The 22715-nt window shown below is 32.7% G+C and overlaps 1 protein-coding gene across 1 annotated transcript in view; it reads left to right on the top strand.

Moving 5' to 3' along the window:
- Nucleotides 1-22715, top strand: part of LOC124362336 (gamma-1-syntrophin) — a 321507-nt gene that overhangs the window by 63795 nt on the left and 234997 nt on the right. Inside the window, exon 2 of the mRNA XM_046816754.1 lies at nucleotides 14556-14623. Coding sequence (XP_046672710.1) covers nucleotides 14561-14623 — 63 coding nt within the window. The 5' untranslated portion in view covers nucleotides 14556-14560. The remainder of the gene's footprint in view (nucleotides 1-14555; nucleotides 14624-22715) is intronic.

Here is a 22715-nt window from a genome sequence, read left to right as displayed (position 1 = left end):
CCTGGGCCAACTAGAATGAGGTGATGCCGTTCCATTATTACAGATAAACTAATACTAAATTGTGTTAATTAAATTAATTATTAATTGTAAAAAGTCAGTTCTTGTTATAGAACTGTATTTTCCTTTTTTCATTTTCAATTTTAATTTTAATTTTTTTTAATTCGAGCACATTCTTTTTAATGCTATCGAAGACATCAAGTTTCTTAATTTTCATTTCTCGTGTCGGACATTCAAATAAAGCCTGAATGCCCATGCAGGGTTAATTAATTATGAATTATATATTTTATATCATAGCTAGATAATTATTAAAATTATTGTTTTCATAATAATTGTATTTAGTGCATTACTATTGTAAGTTTAAAATGTAGTTCATGTGCAGTTCCTGGAATAAACATTCATTTATTAGATAAATCTCTGAACTTTCTTGCCATTTAAGTGTATAGCAGAAAAAGTAAAAAAAAATACAAAAAAGTAATTATGAATTAATTGGGATGTAACTTACGTTCATTGCTGGTGGTATATGTAGTGTTAATTTATATAGCACTACCAGCTAATTTTGACAATTCTGAAGCGTCAGTATTTTTTACAACTATCTTTAAAAACAATTTGTAAAAATTTAAAATGTGTTTAACTTTTATTGACTTTTGGAATAACAATAGTTATACACTAATTTATGCAAATTTAAAAGTAGAGTTATTACTTTCAAATATTATATCTATAAATATTTAAGACCTTTTAAGGGGGTTCGGTAGACATAAATCATGAAAAAAATGGAAACATTTTTTGTTACAGTTTTGTATTCTTCAAAAAGTTTCAGTTTTAATTTAACACGCCTCCCGTTAATGTATTATAAGTAGTATTTAAATTATTCGACTTGGATTTAATGTCATGGTTGTTTGGCTTTCATTTTTCTGTCACGGGAATGCAAAGTTGCTTTTTATTTACTCACATATATAATTTTGTATTGTACTTGGAGTATATTTTTTATTTAGTTGTCTTTGGATTTAGGTTAGTGCCATATGGTTAGTATACATCTGGTTTATATCAATGATCTTGCCAGTCAATATTGTTATTGTTGTCAGATTGTATTCAACAGTTGATATATGTACCTGTCAGTAAATATCCAATAGTTTCCAAGATATAAAAATTTACTATAGTCGTTGTAAATACATTGTTACACAGACACGACTTGTACAGTTGTGATAGTATGTGGTATACACAACGCGTTGTTGTAACAATCCTTCCTAGTACTCCAGCCAAAATACTCGCCAAGTTTAGAACCTGTGTTGTTTCGGTGTTGCCAAAGCATACATTTTAATTTAGACCTGATCTATTTCAGTGCAATGATTAAAACATGAACCATTCGTTCTTTACTATTTGTTTATTCTGCTCGCTGTGTTTATATTTGGAAATAAGTATAAATAAATAACGCTGAATGGTAAATAATCCAAAAAGTTTAGCATTATACTTGAAGTCATATATGCAACATGGTGTTGTGTTCTTATGTAAAACTGGAAAGGCAGACTGAAGCCTAAAGGAGATAACACACTCATTTAGAAAATAAGTTTAATTCGTGGTAGTAAACTTTTACTAATCCTTAAAACCCTCACTGCGCAAGGATGTAAAAAGTACTGTTTTATGAGTTTTGGAACAAAATGACTGTAGTAGAACTAATATAGCGACAAGGTATGAGTACAATACTCTACGTGCTGTGTAACAGGATTTGCTGACGCTGTATGAACAATTTCAAGTCCAATAAGTCCTAATTATTGAGTTGTTCTGTGGTGAGACAAACAATCATATCTCGTGACATGCTAGAGAAAAATTGTGACAGTACTGAGTGATAGCTTCAATGACGCTCAGCTTATTATTCTGGGATAACTCTCAATAAAATCCCATGGTTGGACATGCAAAATAATACAACTCATTCTTGTCTATTTAGATATAAAGTTTCATGTAAATTCGTCCACAAATGAAATTCTTCTCAAAATAACTTGCCACATGATACATTCACATATGTATTAAGTATATCATTAGTATTAAATTGATCGTGTTTATATAATAAAAGTCTACACATCAAGTCCCAACGGATGTTGGTGTATATGTTAGGGTAGTCAGGCTATTTCATAAGGTTATACACATTTTGCATAAATCTATCCTGCTATTTTCTCGTTGCAATCATTGGCTAAGATTGAGCGAGGCCTATCACTCGAGGAAAAATTTCATTTTTGTGTGTCTGTCTGTCCGCTCGATATCTCAAAAACGAAATTGCCTTCTTGAAACTTTGCATTAAGCTTCATTTATATATGGGTAACACTGAGTTCGATGATGACGTATGTCACTACATGTGATGTAGCTGAGCGTTTGCGAATATTTCTACATTGGTTTTTTAGGTAGCCATAATGGCCAGGATGAAATACAGAATAAATAAATTTATAAACAAGTTGCATACAATCATATATAATTTGGCAATGTGACATTTAGACCCATGGAGTAATACAAAGAAATAATTGAGTGGAAAGTCAATGTCAATAATCGATAATAAGATTTGATTTTACAGCAACCATTCTATGTAGTACCCCTCACCAAACTCACAGGACCTTTATTATTTGAATATTGCTATGAAACCTAACTTAAAGAAAAATGATTTTAATATATCATGCGCAGGATATATTGGGAAAGATTTCATCTGTAGACCTTAAATTTTGCATAAAACTTAATTTCTAAATAAACAAGAATGTGTAGTGTGGTAGTCTAACCATGGAATTTCGGTGAACATAATTCTTATGTTAATTTCTATTTCGTATGAATGCTAGTTTGTCAATCTGCCCGCAGGACATCTCGAGAATTAAGTGAATTATTGAAATGAGTTTTCACGCAAAAGTTCAGGTTTACAGGTCAGTCCTTTTCGTGATATCACGTGGACAGACAGACATAAATGAAAAGTTTCCGGCCCCGCGGGTATAGCTTAGCTAACGCTCACCAAGTAACATGTCCCTGTTGGTTCTATATCATGGATTAATGTTTTATTGAGCCAACTGATAACCCGCCGCTGTTACTATATTACAATTCACTGTTACGACTTGGCTTGTGTTATTATTTTTTGTAAATTAAACGAACCCAAATGATGAAACAATATATATATATATATATATATATATATATATATGTGTGTGTGTGTGTGTGTGTGTGTGTGTGTGTGTGTGTGTGTGTGTGTGTGTGTGTGTGTGTGTGTGTGTGTGTGTGTGTGTGTGTGTGTGTGTGTGTGTGTGTGTGTGTGTGTGTGTGTGTGTGTGTGTTTATAATACATATTAGTTTTACATAAAGAATATATGTATTTTAAATAAATATTTCATTTCCCTAACGTCTATTATAAATCTTTGACACAACAATGTACAGTAGGCCAATCTATGTTTTTGTTCGGCAGCGTAATGTTGACACAATTTTACAGGATAAAGATACATTTAAAATTAATAGATAATCACAGTTTACGTTGCACATACTACTTACTTATTGGGTATAATTCTTCGATAATTTAAAATAAAAATTTTAAATCTGTGAAACGATATCTACATTACAGGATTGATTGATTTTAAATTATACAAGAATAAGAGTTTATTTGGAAAATTTATTATAATGAAGGGATTTTAACTATTGGAAATGAATAGTACTGCTTCTTATTAGTTAAGATTAATTAATAATTGATATTTTCACATCTGTAGCAATATTAGTTAGTGTTTGTTAATTAATTATGATAGATACTTTGTAAAACCACGGTATTGTTGTGAATACTGTATTTTTTTGTTTCCAAGAAATTGTAACAATCGTTCTTTCGACAGAACAACTGTAATTAACAGTATTCAAAGTTGGCAATAGCTTGTAAAAGCTTCAGTTGATATGATTATTGTTAAGAAATTCAGCACCAACAGCCATATAAACCATATGCTGCTACAAAACCTTAGCGAGGACGAATGTTATACCGAGATCGGGCGTGTTCTGGGAGAAGCCTGTTTATGTAATCGCCCCAGGCGCTTCAAAGCCAAATACCCTCATTATATATTCTGTTTCTATTCATACATCTGGGAAACGCCAGTTGTCGGAGTTTACCACCGACTTTTTGCATTATTCACAATATGCTTTACTTTAGATAAAGTTATTTCACTGCATTGAAATAGGAGATTAGTAGATTCCATTAAATATCGTATTATTATCGTGAGACGCCGAGTAATCTATGTATTTATGATGCCATGGATATTTTATATATGGCCTTGTTACTAACTGAAATGGACTGTTTTAAATAAGTAAGTAACATTGAGTACCTTCAATGATTGATGACAACCAAAGTACTTTAGTCATGTAGAAACAATATCAGAAACATTCTTGTTTGGTTTAAACTGTTGCGATGCTAAATCCATTTGTCAATAAAAATCATCGTTTTATAATACGAGTATACACTACTTTAAAATGATATAGAAATATGAGCAGTGGTGTTTCCAGAGTTAAAAAAAAAGGAATAAGAGTGTAAAAGATTTTCTATTGTCATACATACGAGTATTGACAATGAAACAAACCTTGGAACCTAAGAAAATAAGTTATATCATAGTATAAATTAGGTAATTTGCAACTATTTTATCACTATAGCTTGGATTATATTTTTTATAATATTATTTTTCGACTGTACATTATGGTCCCCATTTGAGACTTCATTGAGGGTGACGGGCAGTAATCCCTACTAATTCATTTATTACGCTTCAGAACGAAGATGAAAACATTAACTACAGTTATGTATCACATGAAATAATCCATATTATGGGAATATGGCACAGGAGGATCGATTCCAATATTACCCTGGCCACAAATTATCCCCAAAACCAATCCAGTGCTATCTTCAGTTTCCCTTTTGAAGTTGTAACTCCCTCATTGTTCATAGATACAAAAGGACTTGCGCGAATTTCTAAATGTAACCTAACGAGGGTAGTAATATAAACCATACATAAAATAGTAAAACAACAATAATAAAAAAACCATGATCATATGCTTTACTCGGATTCAGGATTTTATGTTTCGTACAGAACTTTAAACTACCTAGAAGTTAAGTCTATACTGTTATTTAATCTGACAGAAATTCTATTAGAAATGATATATCTACTTGAATACGACTTAAATAAACGGTGGAGCCTCATTGTTAAATTGAGATTAGTAACTTTCAATTTAATTCAATTTTTTTATTAGTGTATTGACTTCTTCATCGATATAGAAAATGTATTATGACCACAATTCGTCGAAAGATGACCAAAAGTGTTGTCACGACTCATAAATACATATTCTAAACTTTATTTATTTTAAAACTCTGTTACTCTTCAAAACAAAAAACATATGTGATGCAACAAAAATGCGTGCTAGTGATTGTCAAAAGTATCATTTAGATAATGAAGAAATTCGCTGAATTATGTATCAAGCGTCAGAGAGTGAAAATATAAAAGTGACAGACAAAAGTGAACAATATACGGATGACAGGTATTGCATGACGTGTATTTAAATATTTAAAAAATGACAATAATAATGGTTCTATTATTATAATTGAGTTAGTAAACCTCGATTCTTTTTTATCGGTACAGGAATACATCTCGAGCAGTTTTACCGTAACATTGTTGTATTGCAGTAGTTGGTAGCTCTGAATAGATACTAAGGAGAATATTTCCTTATCACACTCAAAAATCTAAATATAACTCCTTAACTAGTAAATCTCTCTTAATTTTCAAACCAAAATCCACCCCTGTGCTTGACATAAAACTCTGTCTTCGAGCCAGCGGGAGTCGAAGGTAAATTCAAAGCTGACGCGAGCAGCAAGATTTGTTGTCACGATGGGAGAACCGTTTCCGGTACGTTTTGTCAGTAAACAAACACAGGATCAATCAAACAGCTGCAACCAACTGTCAGGATTCAACTGGTGTTTGGAAGAGGAGAAAAAACGAAATTCACGTCTTAAGAAGTTACGATAATTTTGAAATATATAAGTTATATAAAAATATGTAATAGTTATTTATTAATTTTACTATTAACAATAAACTTTACTCGGTCGAAATTAACTGTCAATTTAGTTTTTGTTCTACTGTTTAAACCCATTATTCGGTTATAGTTCGTTTTTAATTTTGTTGTAGCTGTTTTAATTGTTCAAACTTTCTTAAAGTTATTTATTTGTTTTTCTCTTACAGCAATATAAAAAAATATGTCTTTATATTCAACCTTGTATCATAAAAAATAAGTATTTTTTTAAACCAATCGTTTTGAAGTAAAACAACTAGAGTTGTTTAATTGAAATAGTGTACTTATATGTCTTCGACAAGTATTCTGATAAATTTAGAAAATTTATCCCACTTTGTTAAAATTATCCAATCTAGAAACTGTTCTTCTTCAGTTTTAAATCATCTGAAGTAACAAGAACAAGCGCATTTAATCACGGGTACAACACATGCATGCTTCCAATAGCTTCATATGCATATACTGACAGCCATAGGTAACAAGTTATGCAACAACTGAGTTATGAAGTGCATGCCCTTTCTGAAGTTTTCAGGAAAACTAATAAACTACTCTGAAGTGTTGCTAGGCAAAACACCCTTTCTCTATAAAAATCTATCAACTTAGTAAATTTTGTGAATAGAATGAAAAGAACATCACTAGCTAATTTTAACTTTAGTAACTCATGTTTATGTATCTGTGATAATACCGAAAAGAATGTAAATAAACATAAATAATTAAAGATAAGAAATTTGTTATAATAAATACATGAATTCAAACTGCTTGAAGGCAATAGTGGCATTTTTATTTAGCTTTCCCGTAAATATTGAAAAATTTGTTTAATCACGATTTTCATTTAATATATTTTTTTTTAAATATTTCTAGGTAATTTAATTTAAATTAATTAGTCGTTTTATAAATATATGAGAGATTAAAAATATATATTTTCAGTAAGTTATAGAAATTTTTACGTAACAACACGATCTCAACTTAATGTATTTGCTCTTTAAATCTTGTCGAAAGTGAATCAAATTGCACTTTTAGAACGAAAAAGGCTTAAATTGTGTATAATTTAAGCCTTTTTCGTTCTAAAAGTGCAATTTGATTCACTTTCGACAAGATTTAAAGAGCAAATACATTAAGTTGAGATCGTGTTGTTACGTAAAAATTTCTATAACTTACTGAAAATATATATTTTTAATCTCTCATATATTTATAAAACGACTAATTTAATTTAAATTAAATTACCTAGAAATATTTAAACAAAAATATATTAAATTAAAATCGTGATTAAACAAATTTATATATATATATATATATATATATATATAATGTTTACTGAAATTAAATAAGGTAATTGCCATTTATACAATTTATTGTAAATAAAAGTCGTTTGACAGGTATTTGGTCTTCCGATCATATGTTAGTTTGCTTATTTAAACGCATATGTGACAGATACGGCCAAATACAAAATAATTGAATCGGAAAAAGTAAGCGCTCTGTGGTGTAATGGTAGCACATTCACCCGGCAAGTGAGAGATCCGGGTTCGACTCCCGGCGGAGCAAGTACTTTTTGCGATTCAATGTTTACTGAAATGAAATAAGGCAATTGCCATTTATACAATTTAATGTATATATATATATATATATATATATATATATATATATATATATATATATATAGTTATTGTGTACATATATGTAATTGGTTTTATATAAAAGTTTGTATAAAGAGTTGATTTAATATTTTTTACTTAGTTCGTTGGTCTTGGTTCCTTTAATTTTTTTTAAAATTGAATAGTAGTAACGATACAGATTGGTTAAACGTATATTTTAGTAAAACAATATTTGAAGATAATTTAAGAAATTTGTCGTTAGTGCATTGGTATTTGCTACAATTTTACAAATTAACTGTGTTTGATGAAGAAATAAAAATATGCTTAAGTTTATGTGAATAATAACTGCCCAAAACAAACAAACCGGCTGGTTTGGTAGCCATAACATAACACATCTTATGAGACACTAACATTTAATAGTGTAATAAATGACAGTATTTTAGTCATGACTCATAAACCAGGCTCAGTCGATAGAACCAAGGAAACTAGGTCAACTGGAACGGATAATCGCCCAATCAATCCTCCAGCTGTATTGGATAGTTGTCAAGTCTGTCTGGGAAGTGTCTAGTCTACGAACGGAAGGACTGCGATGTGCCATTCTATACGTTGTTTGACAACTGATAAACCACCTATTTTGTAAAGGTTAAGTCTACAAATGGCATCTATTTAGGGCCTTATAAAGTACTGGTTTAAGTCTATCAGAGTTTACATTCTCAGGCTAATGGCACGTGAGGAATTAATGAGTCTTACCTTTGTTTGGTCACTAACAGATTTTTATATTTACGATATTCTCTTTATATTTTTCCCTGCATTACTAAAATTCATGTTACAAAATAAGAAGAAGGGGATGATGATATCCGAAAATACCTGTATTTTAACTACTTAGATATTTTTAGGTAGGTAAATAATTATTGCTTGTATTATTTCAGTGAAATATGCTTTAGGAATTTTCATCAATCTTAGATTTGCGGAGGTAGAAACGGTGATTTACAATATTATATGCAATGGAACGTTTTTAACCGTGTTATGGTCTTATTAATATGAATTGAGTTTTTAATAATATAGAGTTATAATTAAAATCTGAAATTAAATATCTACATATCAACACCACCTTTCATAGTCCGTCCAATTTTCTTGCTTTTACTTTATAAAACCCACAATTGTTTTGTATAGGACATATTTTCAAATGATCACTCATGAGGCGTTTACATGTTTAGAAGAAATGCTAACTGACTATCAAAACAAATACTTTGTAAGGTCCGTATTGGATCCGCTCATTGTAGTCCATCAGTTATAATAAATATATCTTGTACAGTCTTCCATCAGATTTACTGAAAACTGTTACAATATAATCTACTACAAGTACTGGATGTCAAATTGAGTGTACAAAATAAGAAAGAAATGTAAAAGGTTTTAAATTGAAATGTTTCTGTTTACTTCTATGAGAAAACTAGAATTTAATTGAGTCTTCCCAAGCGACGAACGATTTGCAAGGCTAATAATAATCCGCATTTGCATTGCAAATAAGGTTTCCTTCTTCTTCAATCCTGTCTTTCTTCTTTTTTACGACCATATTATTTTTTAGTTATGCTGTAATAACTACGTTGGATAGTTGTAGTTTTAATAAGTCTAGCAATGAAAATGTCTCTGAATTGTTTGGTACTGTCTTTTTAAAATCTATGTAGTAAGTTACGTAGTTTATGATCAAAAAGAAATATTTGTAATGACGTATTTAATTATCATATAACAAGATATTTTATTGACTGTCATGTATGTTATTTATCAACTCATAAGTTTGTATGTGATACATGTTTTTCTGGATAAGCTGAAAACAAAAGATTAATGGCCAAGACCCTGAAACCATCGCTGACATCCCATTAATCAAGTCCCATCGTATATAGTTTTAGATATATACAGAGTGTCCCGGAACTCTCAGCCCATATTTTATGATATCTTTCTAAATTTGAAGCAAGAAAAATCCTGATCTAGCATATAAAAAATACAATTTTTTATATTTTACTGGAGAACAATCTCGACCATATTACATGAACACTATTCGACTTTTTACACTTCCAGAAATTGAATTGAAACACAATTAAGAATGTATAAAATTAGTGTAAAAGTTATGATTGCTATAAAGAAATTAGTGTAGAGAAATAATGATTTAATTCGGAACTTACTTTATAAAATGAAAAGAGATTTTTTTAAAGGAATTCTTAATTACATTTATAATAAACTTTAAGAAAAACAATGTTATAGTTTTATTCATGGAATAAGTTTTTACTTCAAAATAAAAAATATTTAGCGTGTAAAGGAAAAGTAAATTGTAAAAATGTATATAAAACTTGTTGTATAACAGAACACAATAATTTCAATTAATTGGAATTGAAACAGTTTCTATAGAAATCTGTCAGTGTGCAGAGGTGGAATTTAATATCTGATACGCGAAGGAGGAAAGTTTACACCTTATTTTAACGCTGTTTATTCCCCAACTATACATTAAGCTTCTATGTACCCAAGTAATGAGGGATTGAAATGTCTGATTGTATCAGTATCACTGCAGGCGTGTTCACGCCCGGCGCAGATCACACGTTACATGCGAGCTCGTATGTAGACCCGCTGCACATCAAAGCGGTTCCGCTTGTGTGTTCACTCGTGGCCGGGTTTATACAAACGGTGCAGTGTCGATTGCTCTCTGTCTGACAACTGCAATTAAAACTCTCGATGCAGCCAGTAAAGACCGGTACCGAAACGATTTGGGTCACAGTTTTGCATGTATCGCTGTTACATTTACGCAGGTAATTTAGAAAAAACCTCTCCTAGTAGAATGACTTCGTTTTCCCATTTATAACCAACCATTGCTATACAAAATTTGTTATTAGGTAAATAAAGTGAATTAAACACAGGGGTCCTTTTTACGACCATATTATTTATTTGATAGAAATAAGTAATACATGCCATTTTAAGTCTAGTCCTATGAACACTGTTTAGTTATGTATATATCTGTTTGTGTTCTATTAATTTACCTAAATCTTTCATGTTGAAAGGCTATCGAAACCATTAATTCATTCAAACGTCTCGCGCAGATGGACTATGGAAACCATTTTTTCACCTAATCCCTCACGTAGATGGATGATCAAATCCGTTATTTGACCTAAATCCCCACTTAGATGGTCTATTAAATTTATCAATTTATGTATTCGAATTCGTCAAGTAGATGGACTATGATACCTATTAATCTATTTCCATAAACTCCCCCACGTAGATGGACTATAAAGTCTATGTCCACCTACTTTCTCGCGGAGATAGATGATAGAATCCATAACTTCGCCTAATCCCTCACGAAGAAGGACAATAAAATCCGTTAATTTACCTAAATCCACACCTAGAAGGACTGGTGAATCGACTAGTCTGTTCACCTAAATCCATCACGTAGATGGACTATGGAGTCTATTACTTCACCTAGTCCCTCACGTAGATGAATGATCGAATACATTCATTCACCTAAATCCCTCACGTAGATGATTTTGGAACCGAATAATTGGACCAGAATGGTATTTAAGTATTTCGTGTCGTGCACGATCACTTAGTTCGCCTCCTGGTTCTTAACGTATTTGAGTGTAAAAGTTTTGTCATAAATAGAAATCCGGTGAGGTCGCAGTATCCTGACTGCATCGTAGCGTAGAGATAGGGTTGCGGCTCTCTAACCTAAAAAGTACAGGTTAGATGCCTGGGTACCTCTTAAAAATTGTGCTAATAGGTTTGGACACTTTGCATTTGGTAAAGTTTAGTTTAATATAGTTAAAATAACATTTGGCTTAGTAGGCAACCTCATAACAAAATATAAACTTCTCAGAGGATGAAATAAGATGACAACTTGTGATGTGTGGAGTCACATATTACGTTCATCTCTCCCACGCGTGGGAGTCGGGTTAATTAAACAGGGTCACTGCTGTGTGTGGTGCATTCCTATCATTCCATTCCTTTCCTTATTTTATCCATTCTTAATTCTGTTTCAATTCAATTGATGACAGTATAAAAAGTCGAATTTCTCAGTCCAATCTATTGTACATGTGTTCTATTGAGATTGTTCTTTGATAAAATATACAATAAATTTAATATTGGTATACTAAATCAGAATTTAAATAAGGATTTGACATCTTTAATAAAATAATGTATGTGCTTATTTAAAAATAAAAAAACAGTTTTAAAATATGGAGTTCAACCTTATATTTTCCTATGAACCATACCAGATTTAATTAAAGACACTATTTTTGGAAATTTTATTTTTTGCAATCTTTTTCAAAAGTACTGCAAAAACGCCCAACGAACCATAGGGACCAGTTAAATGATGACATATTATGAAATTTGGATTGTCAGTATATGAAATAGCTAAAATCATATAGTTAACTTTTATAAAGTGTGATGGGTTTGATCCAGTTTGAATCGGTCCGATTTAAGACTGTGTTCTTCAATTTTGTATTCAAATCTACAAAATGTGTCATACAATTTCAGATCAATTTTCAATAGCGTCATTATGTGTTTTCCAGAATCATGATCCACCGTCTTAATTTTCCTTAAATGATAATAAACATAAAAATCCAATACGCCTAACGTATTAACATGTTAGCGTATTGCTTCTGTTGCAAGCTTTAAATACTTAAGATAAAGGAAAAATCCAGTGATATAATTTAAAATTCATGCGGAATTATTTTGCCGCTGAATGTGAACTGAGGTCAATAATGAGTTGTTAATGGAGGCTGTTTACTTTAGCACACAACATCGTCATGGCTAGGTCCCAGCTGTGACATTAGGGGCCGGTGTGGTACTCAGCTAACGGCCTGTGGCCTGAAAGGGATTTACATCCTCTCTAATACTACATGTTCACTGTAACATTATACTTTAGCACACAACAACGCCATGGCTAGGTCCCAGCTGTGACATTAGGGGCCAGTGTGGTACTCAGCTAACGGCCTGTGGCCTGAAAGGGATTTACATCCTATATAATACTACATGTTCACTGTAACATTATACTTTAGCACACAACAACGCCATGGCTAGGTCCCAGCTGTGACATTAGGGGCCGGTGTGGTACACAGCTAACGGCCTGTGGCCTGAAAGGGATTTACATTCTATATAATACTACATGTTCACTGTAACATTATACTTTAGCACACAACAACGCCATGGCTAGGTCCCAGCTGTGACATTAGGGGCCAGTGTGGTACTCAGCTAACGGCCTGTGGCCTGAAAGGGATTTACATTCTCTATAATACTACATGTTCACTGTAACATTATACTTTAGCACACAACATCGTCATGGCTAGGTCCCAGCTGTGACATTAGGGGCCGGTGTGGTACTCAGCTAACGGCCTGTGGCCTGAAAGGGATTTACATTCTCTATAATACTACATGTTCACTGTAACATTATACTTTAGCACACAACAACGCCATGGCTAGGTCCCAGCTGTGACATTAGGGGCCAGTGTGGTACACAGCTAACGGCCTGTGGCCTGAAAGGGATTTACATTCTCTATAATACTACATGTTCACTGTAACATTATACTTTAGCACACAACATCGTCATGGCTAGGTCCCAGCTGTGACATTAGGGGCCAGTGTGGTACTCAGCTAACGGCCTGTGGCCTGAAAGGGATTTACATTCTCTATAATACTACATGTTCACTGTAACATTATACTTTAGCACACAACATCGTCATGGCTAGGTCCCAGCTGTGACATTAGGGGCCAGTGTGGTACTCAGCTAACGGCCTGTGGCCTGAAAGGGATTTACATTCTCTATAATACTACATGTTCACTGTAACATTATACTTTAGCACACAACAACGCCATGGCTAGGTCCCAGCTGTGACATTAGGGGCCAGTGTGGTACACAGCTAACGGCCTGTGGCCTGAAAGGGATTTACATTCTCTATAATACTACATGTTCACTGTAACATTATACTTTAGCACACAACATCGTCATGGCTAGGTCCCAGCTGTGACATTAGGGGCCAGTGTGGTACTCAGCTAACGGCCTGTGGCCTGAAAGGGATTTACATTCTCTATAATACTACATGTTCACTGTAACATTATACTTTAGCACACAACATCGTCATGGCTAGGTCCCAGCTGTGACATTAGGGGCCAGTGTGGTACTCAGCTAACGGCCTGTGGCCTGAAAGGGATTTACATTCTCTATAATACTACATGTTCACTGTAACATTATACTTTAGCACACAACAACGCCATGGCTAGGTCCCAGCTGTGACATTAGGGGCCAGTGTGGTACACAGCTAACGGCCTGTGGCCTGAAAGGGATTTACATTCTCTATAATACTACATGTTCACTGTAACATTATACTTTAGCACACAACATCGTCATGGCTAGGTCCCAGCTGTGACATTAGGGGCCAGTGTGGTACTCAGCTAACGGCCTGTGGCCTGAAAGGGATTTACATTCTCTATAATACTACATGTTCACTGTAACATTATACTTTAGCACACAACATCGTCATGGCTAGGTCCCAGCTGTGACATTAGGTGCCGCTGTAGTACTCAGCTAACGGCCTGTGGCCTGAAAGGGATTTACATCCTCTCTAATACTACATGTTCACTGTAACATTATACTTTAGCACACAACAACGCCATGGCTAGGTCCCAGCTGTGACATTAGGTGCCGCTGTGGTACTCAGCTAACGGCCTGTGGCCTGAAAGGGATTTACATTCTCTATAATACTACATGTTCACTGTAACATTATACTTTAGCACACAACAACGCCATGGCTAGGTCCCAGCTGTGATATTAGGGGCCGGTGTAGCACTCAGCTAACGGCCTGTGGCCTGAAACGGATTTACATCCACTCTAACACTACATGTTCACTGTTAACATTACCTTTACACGGTGATGAATTGTTACAGGTGCGATGCGAATCAACATGCGGGCCATGGCCACTCCGATCCTGGAGGAAGTGGACAACAACTTAAAGGTAAAACTGTAGAACTTTATTCTTACTACTAGCAAATATTAGCAGTTAGCAAATTGTCAATTACTGATTATTTAAGTGAGAAGAATTAGAGAAATATTACATACACATGGTACACATGGATTAGATGAGTTCGTCAGCTAGTTAAATGGTAGCCACTTGAATTTGTGGTAAGTCTTTTACTCGAGTATTTTACAATATATATAAATGATGGTGGGGTTTTAAAAATATCAAAAACATTTTATTCTAAATCATTTTTCTAGTATTTTTAGTTGTTGAGGTTACTAGATGGCAATCGTTATATGTTTGAAAAAGGGATGGTTAAATCTCTATTATCATGGAGCAATATGAAACGGAGTTTTCAATTACTTAAGTAATTTATAACATTTATGTAATCACATGGTATTAATATTTCGTAGTGTTTTGCGATATTGACTGTTAAAAGTATTTTATCAGTATACAATAACATTGAAAAATTACTGGTCAATACGAGTGTGTTTATAATTATAATGTTTCAATAAGTGCAACTAAACCAAGTTGACGTTTTTAGAATTAGGTTTATATATGGCTAACAAGATCTTATCTTGTAAGGTTTCAAGATTTTAGGGTTTTTACACATTTAAAAGTATTACGAGTATAGTAATGTGCCAAAATTGTCATAATAGCACCAGTTGTACCCTTCTGAATTATTAATGTATCTTCAGTTTAACATTAAGACCATAGTCACAAGTGAATATACCTATTCCAACTAAGCCGTTAAGGGTATATTATTTTTTAATTAGAAAACGTGAACGTACCTACTCTTTAATGATACCACATAATAAATAAAACGTGTTTAAAATAACCGTAAATTATTTAATAGAGCGTTAATGGAGTAATTCAATACTAAATAATCAGTAAGTTAGGTTTTACATTACAAAAAAGCAAGACTGTTAAATATTTAAATTATAACAGAAAACATTTCAGAAAATGTTTAAAACTTTGATTTAGATATGATTTTAATAAAAAAATAAAGATAATTAAACCAATGAATATTATTAATACTGATACGTTAAATTTACGCACAGCAGAATTTTAACTCCTTTAGATAATGAAATTCTCAATTATAGTAGTCTTTTCAACAGCCAAAATGTCATACAAATATAGGGAGAATTCCCTCCCACCTCAAGTGGTCTTGCATGACGAAAAGTCTATTCCATCCAAACCACATCATATTCATTTAAACGTTATAATCAAGATACTGCGAGCCAGTTTTCACTGCACAAGATCACAATATGGCAACAGTGTCAGCCATGTTAATCGTGATGGTGGTCGGTATCAAAAGGGTTACAAATATGAAACTTAAAAACAAACCATAAGGCAAATATATTATATCAACGTCAGACAAATAGTTAAAGAGACTGAAAGTTCCTACTTTGAAGTTTTTAATAGTTAGCTTGGCGCTGATTCATTTTATGTTTTTAACTGTATTGATACTCTCCCATTTCGACCTTCATTAAAATTAAAGCAGATGAAAATCGATTTCTATCTTATAAAAAAATTCTTTTTTGATTTAAAAAACAACCCGGTTGTGTGCTTATACAGTAAAAATTTGCTCTCGGGTTTTGGACTATTAAGATGAACCAACAATAGAAAAAGGAGGAGAAATTAACCTAAAGAATGTTTACACGGTACTTTCTGATTAAACAGAGGCCACCCGTTTAACGACTCAAAAAGTAGGTATAATTATATTATGAACACAAAAACTATATTTCTATTAAGTATTTTACAAAATTATAAACCCAAATTCATATTTGAGTATTCCAAAACTCGATAAGATCGGTGAACAGCTGTTGCTCGCACCAAAATACGGGTGTTAATTGTTCGCACCAACAATATATAAATAGGACCATTGTGACAAATGGCAGCCTACTGTAAGAAAACCATGTATCCAACGAAGTCCGATTTTTTCGGTACGGTCTACATTGGTGCTACATTGCCAAAATATATGATTATTAGCAGTAAAATACAATTTCATGTTATGACTACTCGCACATTGCTTCAGCGATGGCAAACATCCTTTACTCTGTAAAACGATACAGCTTCTTCCTCGCTCTTTGGCAAATCCCAAATAAAAATAACATCACTCATTGTACTATCTACAAATCACTAGAACACAGTAAAGTACGAAAACAAACATAATAATAATGAGCTACAGAGTTAGGTTATGTATGATAAACCGAGACACGAATCTGATAAGAGCACTGCAGTTACTCCGGTTAATGACCTTCGGCTTGATATGCTTTCACTGATTTGACTGTCCGAGTAGATAACAATTCCTATAACGTGATAATTGTGTACAGGAGATAAACAAATACGTTCCACAGCATATATTGTGGAACTACCCACCCAAAGCTGCTAAATCCCGTTTATTATCGGTGGCCTCCGTTTAATAAGAAAGTACCGTTTACATTATAGAGAACGTTTCGCCCAAACACTATAATATGTCCCACCTACTGCCGTGTTAATTAGGAACATCTGAAAGGGAACGCGGAAAGCTGTGCCATGTGTTACGACTGATAAGTACCGGCTCGGCGATACGATAATCTGTTCTACATACTGTCGTGTTCATTAGAAACATCTTAAAGTGAACGCGAAAAGCTGTGCCATGTGTTACGACTGATAAGTGCCGGCTCGACAATACGATAATATGTCCCACCTACTTCCGTGTTAATTAGGATTATCTGAAAATAAACTCAGAAACCTGTGTCATGTGTTACGACTGTACCGGCTCGGAAATACGACAATCTGTTCTACATACTGTCGTGTTAATTAAAAACATCTTAAAGTGAACGCGAAAAGCTGTGCCATGTGTCACGACTGATAAGTGCCGGCTCGGCGATACGATAATATGTCCCACCTACTTCCGTGTTAATTAGGAACACCTGAAAGGGAACGCGGAAAGCTTTGCCATGTGTTACGACTGATAAGTACCGGCTCGGCGATACGATAATCTGTTCTACATACTGTCGTGTTAATTAGAAACATCTTAAAGTGAACGCGAAAAGCTGTGCCATGTGTTACGACTGATAAGTGCCGGCTCGACAATACGATAATCTGTCCCACCTACTACCGTGTTAATTAGGATTATCTGAAAGTAAACTCAGAAACCTGTGTCATGTGTCACGATTGTACCGGTTCGACAATACGATAATCTGTCCCACCTACTGCTCTGTTAATTAGGAATATATGCAAGTGAACGTGAGAGCTGTGCCATGTGTTACGACTGATAAGTACCGGTTCGACATCACTATCGCATTAATTCACTTTCGTTAATTGCCTACCATATTTGGGCTGCGACTGCTATCTTTGATTAGCAATTATTAGTTGTGTGATTGTGAATCACCAGTTTAAAATTAATTATTGCGTAATATTTTCTAGTCCGTCTGGTTGTAGATTGGCTCATACTAGGTCACTTAATTTCCTGCCTAAATTCCAATATGAACAATTTCATATCATAAGAGATAATTTTTACCTGCCTAATTTGCTGCTCTGTATTTGCAAACGAGGTTAAAAATGTGGTATTTGATGTAATATAGGAACAATTTGAAAACACAACTAAAAATGTAGAATGTTCTGTGTGATTAGTTAATCAACTTAACTAACTTATTTATAACTTAAAAATAACTAAATTACCCGTTAAAATGTCAGGTATGTATTGCTCTCTGGTTTTGAAATGCAAACTTTAACAGTCATTATTTGCAGTTTCAATTAGTTTTATTTGAATATGTTTTTTTTTTTTATTCACGAACACAATTAATATCCTATAGCTATACTTGAGGTAAATAAAACCCTTATAAATTATTAGGATTTTAAATTTTAATAGGAATAGTTAATTTTAATAGATCCATCACTTGATCAATTAAAATTCCATATAAGTATTGTTCATGTGAACAACTTTCACCCTTCTGAGGAGATGCAAAGCATACTCCATCAGTGAGATCGTCATTCAAGTTACTCAAAAACACGTTTGTTTAGGGTGTGTACAAAAAATTATCCAGGACGAAATTGGTTAAATTGTAAGATTTAAATTATTTCTTTTTACTAAGGACGTTTCGTGAAAGCAAAGCTGGAGTATTAAAAAAACACGAAACACATTATATACCTATTATTTCTTTGATCAATAAAACTGAAGTTGCTTATTTTAAGGAGTCTACAAAATCAAGGTATCATGGAATTAATTTTTACCATTTTATTTTAAAACGACTATCTTGTATCTATAGTATATTAATTACTTAAAAAAAAACATAATTAACGATAAACGTATTCTTAGACTTATAAAAAATTATTTAGATCTCTCTAAAAAAGAAACCCGTTAAAATCCTAGAGAATATTTTTATTTTGTAAAATTTATTGTTAAGCTATAACCATTTACAGTCAAATAGAATAAGCTTGATTGTTACGTTACCAAAGCAAAGGTAAGTCAAAGCAGCTCAATTCTGTTACATAATGTAATGCAAGCCGATTGTTAGAAGACTAAGATCATTGACTCGCACTTTGGTGTTTTAAATTCTACATCTCTCCAAAACTTTTAGTTTCACTTGTTGTTAGTCATTAATCGTAACTTATTTTTCTCAGTTCAGAAGAATAATTACGTAAACGGCTTTGGTGTTGTATCATAATGAACATTTAAAGATTAAATTACTGTAATATACTGTATACAGGGTGAAACCAATAATGTATAGTTTAGAATAACTCGTATTATGTAAAAACACAATGTCTCTGTCTGTGTGTGTTCGTGTGTATGTTTCTCAATCACATAGAAACTACTGGACCGATTTTACTGAGATTTTTAAAGGGAGATTTGGAAACCATCCGGGCTACGCCCCATTGGTATCCGAAGTTGCAAAGACTCCCGTATTCATATTTAAAGTATCATTACAGGAAACCAATAGTATTAATTGAAAGCCTGTTAAATGGTAGCGTTCTGTGTAAACATTATTTTATGACAGCACAATCATATATTTTTATTTAACCTTCTATCAGAATATATGCAGACAAGAAAATTAAAAGTGTTAGTAAAAATATATCTTTGAATGTACATTTCAGTACATATTAAGTATGCAATGTTTGGTTAGTACTTTAATGTAGATATCAAAGACAATTTTACTATCTAATATTTACTACGAATTTAAGAACTTTTTTAAAACACATCTTGGTTGTCTTTTGGGCTTGTCAGACCTGTGTAAGTATATATATATTTTCTTGATCAGGAAATCAAGGCAAAATCAACTTTGGTTTAGAAAAAAAATACTAATACCGGCGTAAATTACAATGGCAATAAATAAATATAAACTTTTTTACATATTTTACGAAATTGCGTACACAACTGCTAGTGTTATACACCTAGTTTGATTAAATTATTTATTAGAACATTTATTTTTATAGAACAAGTTAAAAGAGACTGGCATTTTCGACTTAAGATATACAGAGACAGGTGGAAATAAAACTCACACAACTGGAATATAAATCTACAAATCCCGGAGGCGTTTGTCATTTTGATAAGAGCAAAGCTCGATAACACTGAACTTGTGCGCACTTCTGTCATGGCAACTGTAGAAACTTCTCGACACTGAACAAATTACAGGAAAACTTCCAAGCTTTGGGAATAGCATTTCTTCTGATCTCAAGAAATATTGCTATGTTTTGGTCTTAACTGTTCCACTTATGAAGCTTTGTGTTTTTTTGCTTTTATAATAAATTTAAATTAATTTACCTATCTTAAATTTAACTTCTTGGGAAATGAGACCCAAAAAACATTTATTTATATATCTTTATTGAGTTATCTGTGATGTAATGGTAACATGCTTGTCCTAGGAAGATGAATAATTTGGGTTCGAGTCACGACGAAATAAGGACGTTTTATATTATATATATTGGAAATTGAACATTGAAACTTTATCGAAAGTTATATCAGGCTATTACAATTTCTACTAACTGTAAAATAGCTTGCAATGGTCATACTAGTTGTATTATATATATGCTCAAAACTATGAAAGAAGAACTTTCCTATTAGAGAGGCATATTCTGTAACTCATTCTGTTATATTTTATGTCCAAATGTCTTGATTCTAGAATAAACTATAAAAAAAACAAATCAATCACATAGGATATAGTACGTGAGACCATGTGTCCCGTAACAGTCTCTGTTAAGTTTCGAGGCTAAGGACATGCATTCCAGTTCTATAAGATCTTAAATCTGTAACACAATTCGCTCTCGAAATAGCCTGTGGATACATAGACAGACAAAAGGGAAATTTTCCTCGTGAAAAGTGATAGCGAAAGAGCTGGGAAACCAAACAGACAATGTTGGATGTAACATATCCACCCCAATAACCTCAATAAATATTTTCTCTTCACAGTTTGAGTTTTACATCCCGTTCTTTGATGATGACAACTTTGGGAAATGTAGTAGATTGGTGGCATCTGAAAGCCTACCATTTTTTACATTGTGCTGTTGCAGGTAAGACCTGGTTCCCATGAAATATGTGATAAGTATGTTCATAATTTATTAACACCTACAATTCTAGTTATGATTATATTGTTGAAATGTTTAAAGGTTAGGGTTAATCGATCTTATCGATGTTTCATTTTCCCTAGGAATGATGGATGATGGTTCATGTAATTAATTGCTGATATATGAATATGTACGTTTTCCTCGGATGTATTCAATCTTTACTACGAATGCTTTATTGACTTAATTTCTTACCTTGAAATCGTTTCCTGGAAAGAGAGTAGAGAATTATGTCCAGGAGGAGTTTAAAAGTGTAAGTGATGCTTTGTCCTAATTTTTGTAAAAATACAATTTTTTTGGAATTTAATTTTTACATACAAAAGTACCTTTTTCGTAAAAAGCACTAAGATTATCTACCTGAAATCTTTACTGTACGTTCAATAGGTACACTGGACCCGAACGATCTATTTTTAAGCAATTGTATCTAGAAAAAATGTGATTGTGACGAAAATAAAATAAAAAACGGGATTTTATGACATCTTTTAAATTATAAAATTATCAATCTTTAAATCTTGATAGTGAAAATAGATCAGTAGCCTTTTCAAACAACATATAATACGGTCAAAAATTCATATTTTATTTTTACCTTATTAGTTTTTCAGAAAAAGGCACCTAAAGTAGGCTATTTTAACATGGAGACATATGGGAGACAAGTTTAATAAGTTTGAAAAACTTATACTGTATGGTAACAAGTCAGGGAACTTGTAATAGGTTTGTTTTTATTACCATTTGTGAGTGGCCTTATTCTCTGTTCAAGTATATTGTTCTTTTAATTACTATTCAAATATATTCACTTGTTGAAAACGCGACGTCCTTTTTAAAATCGTGTCGTTGTCTGTATGTCCGACCATCCCTGGCTCTGCCTGTGCGATAACATTATAGAAATGTCACAGAGACTATTGAGATTTTGAGGTCAAAGGTTGAGTCATCAAATATACAGCTAAATTTGTTAGAAGTTGGGTTGGCCAGGACATGCAACCAATGTCATCGTCGCAACCTTTTGTGTTTATTTTATGGACACAACTTGAATCAATAAAAACGAAAAAATACATTTTGAGTTATAATCATCAATTTTCAATAATCCAGGAAAAGTTACGGTCAGTTCGGTAGACCGGTTTGTTCCATTCTTTGGGGTGTTTCGATACTACTATCGGTTTTACTATATTCAAGGTATTATGAACAAAAAGTTGTATGACGTTATATTTTGGCTCTTTTCACTGGTAAAACAAAGTAGCATCATATTTCAGAAATAATAATGTATTCTCAAACACTAATGGGAGATTTAAATATTTTAATGACTTGTCAGAAGATAAAGTGTCTTTCTTTGTCGGCAGAAATGAATATTTCACATGAGGTTCATCTGGTAATGTCAAACAGAAGATATATTTAGATGTTTAATTTACAAAACACTGATGGTATGATTAATTTCACTGTTATCATGTTAATATACTCTTAAAACATCCATATATAACCTCGTCATATTCAGATCTTGAATGGAAAATTTAATGAAAAGGATATAAATTTGAATTTGTTTATAATATCA

This window comes from Homalodisca vitripennis, chromosome 5 (assembly GCF_021130785.1).
Source record: "Homalodisca vitripennis isolate AUS2020 chromosome 5, UT_GWSS_2.1, whole genome shotgun sequence".
NCBI lineage: Eukaryota > Metazoa > Arthropoda > Insecta > Hemiptera > Cicadellidae > Homalodisca > Homalodisca vitripennis.
The sequence above is the reverse complement of the archived record's forward strand: the minus strand, read 5'-3'. Positions and strand labels throughout refer to the sequence as shown.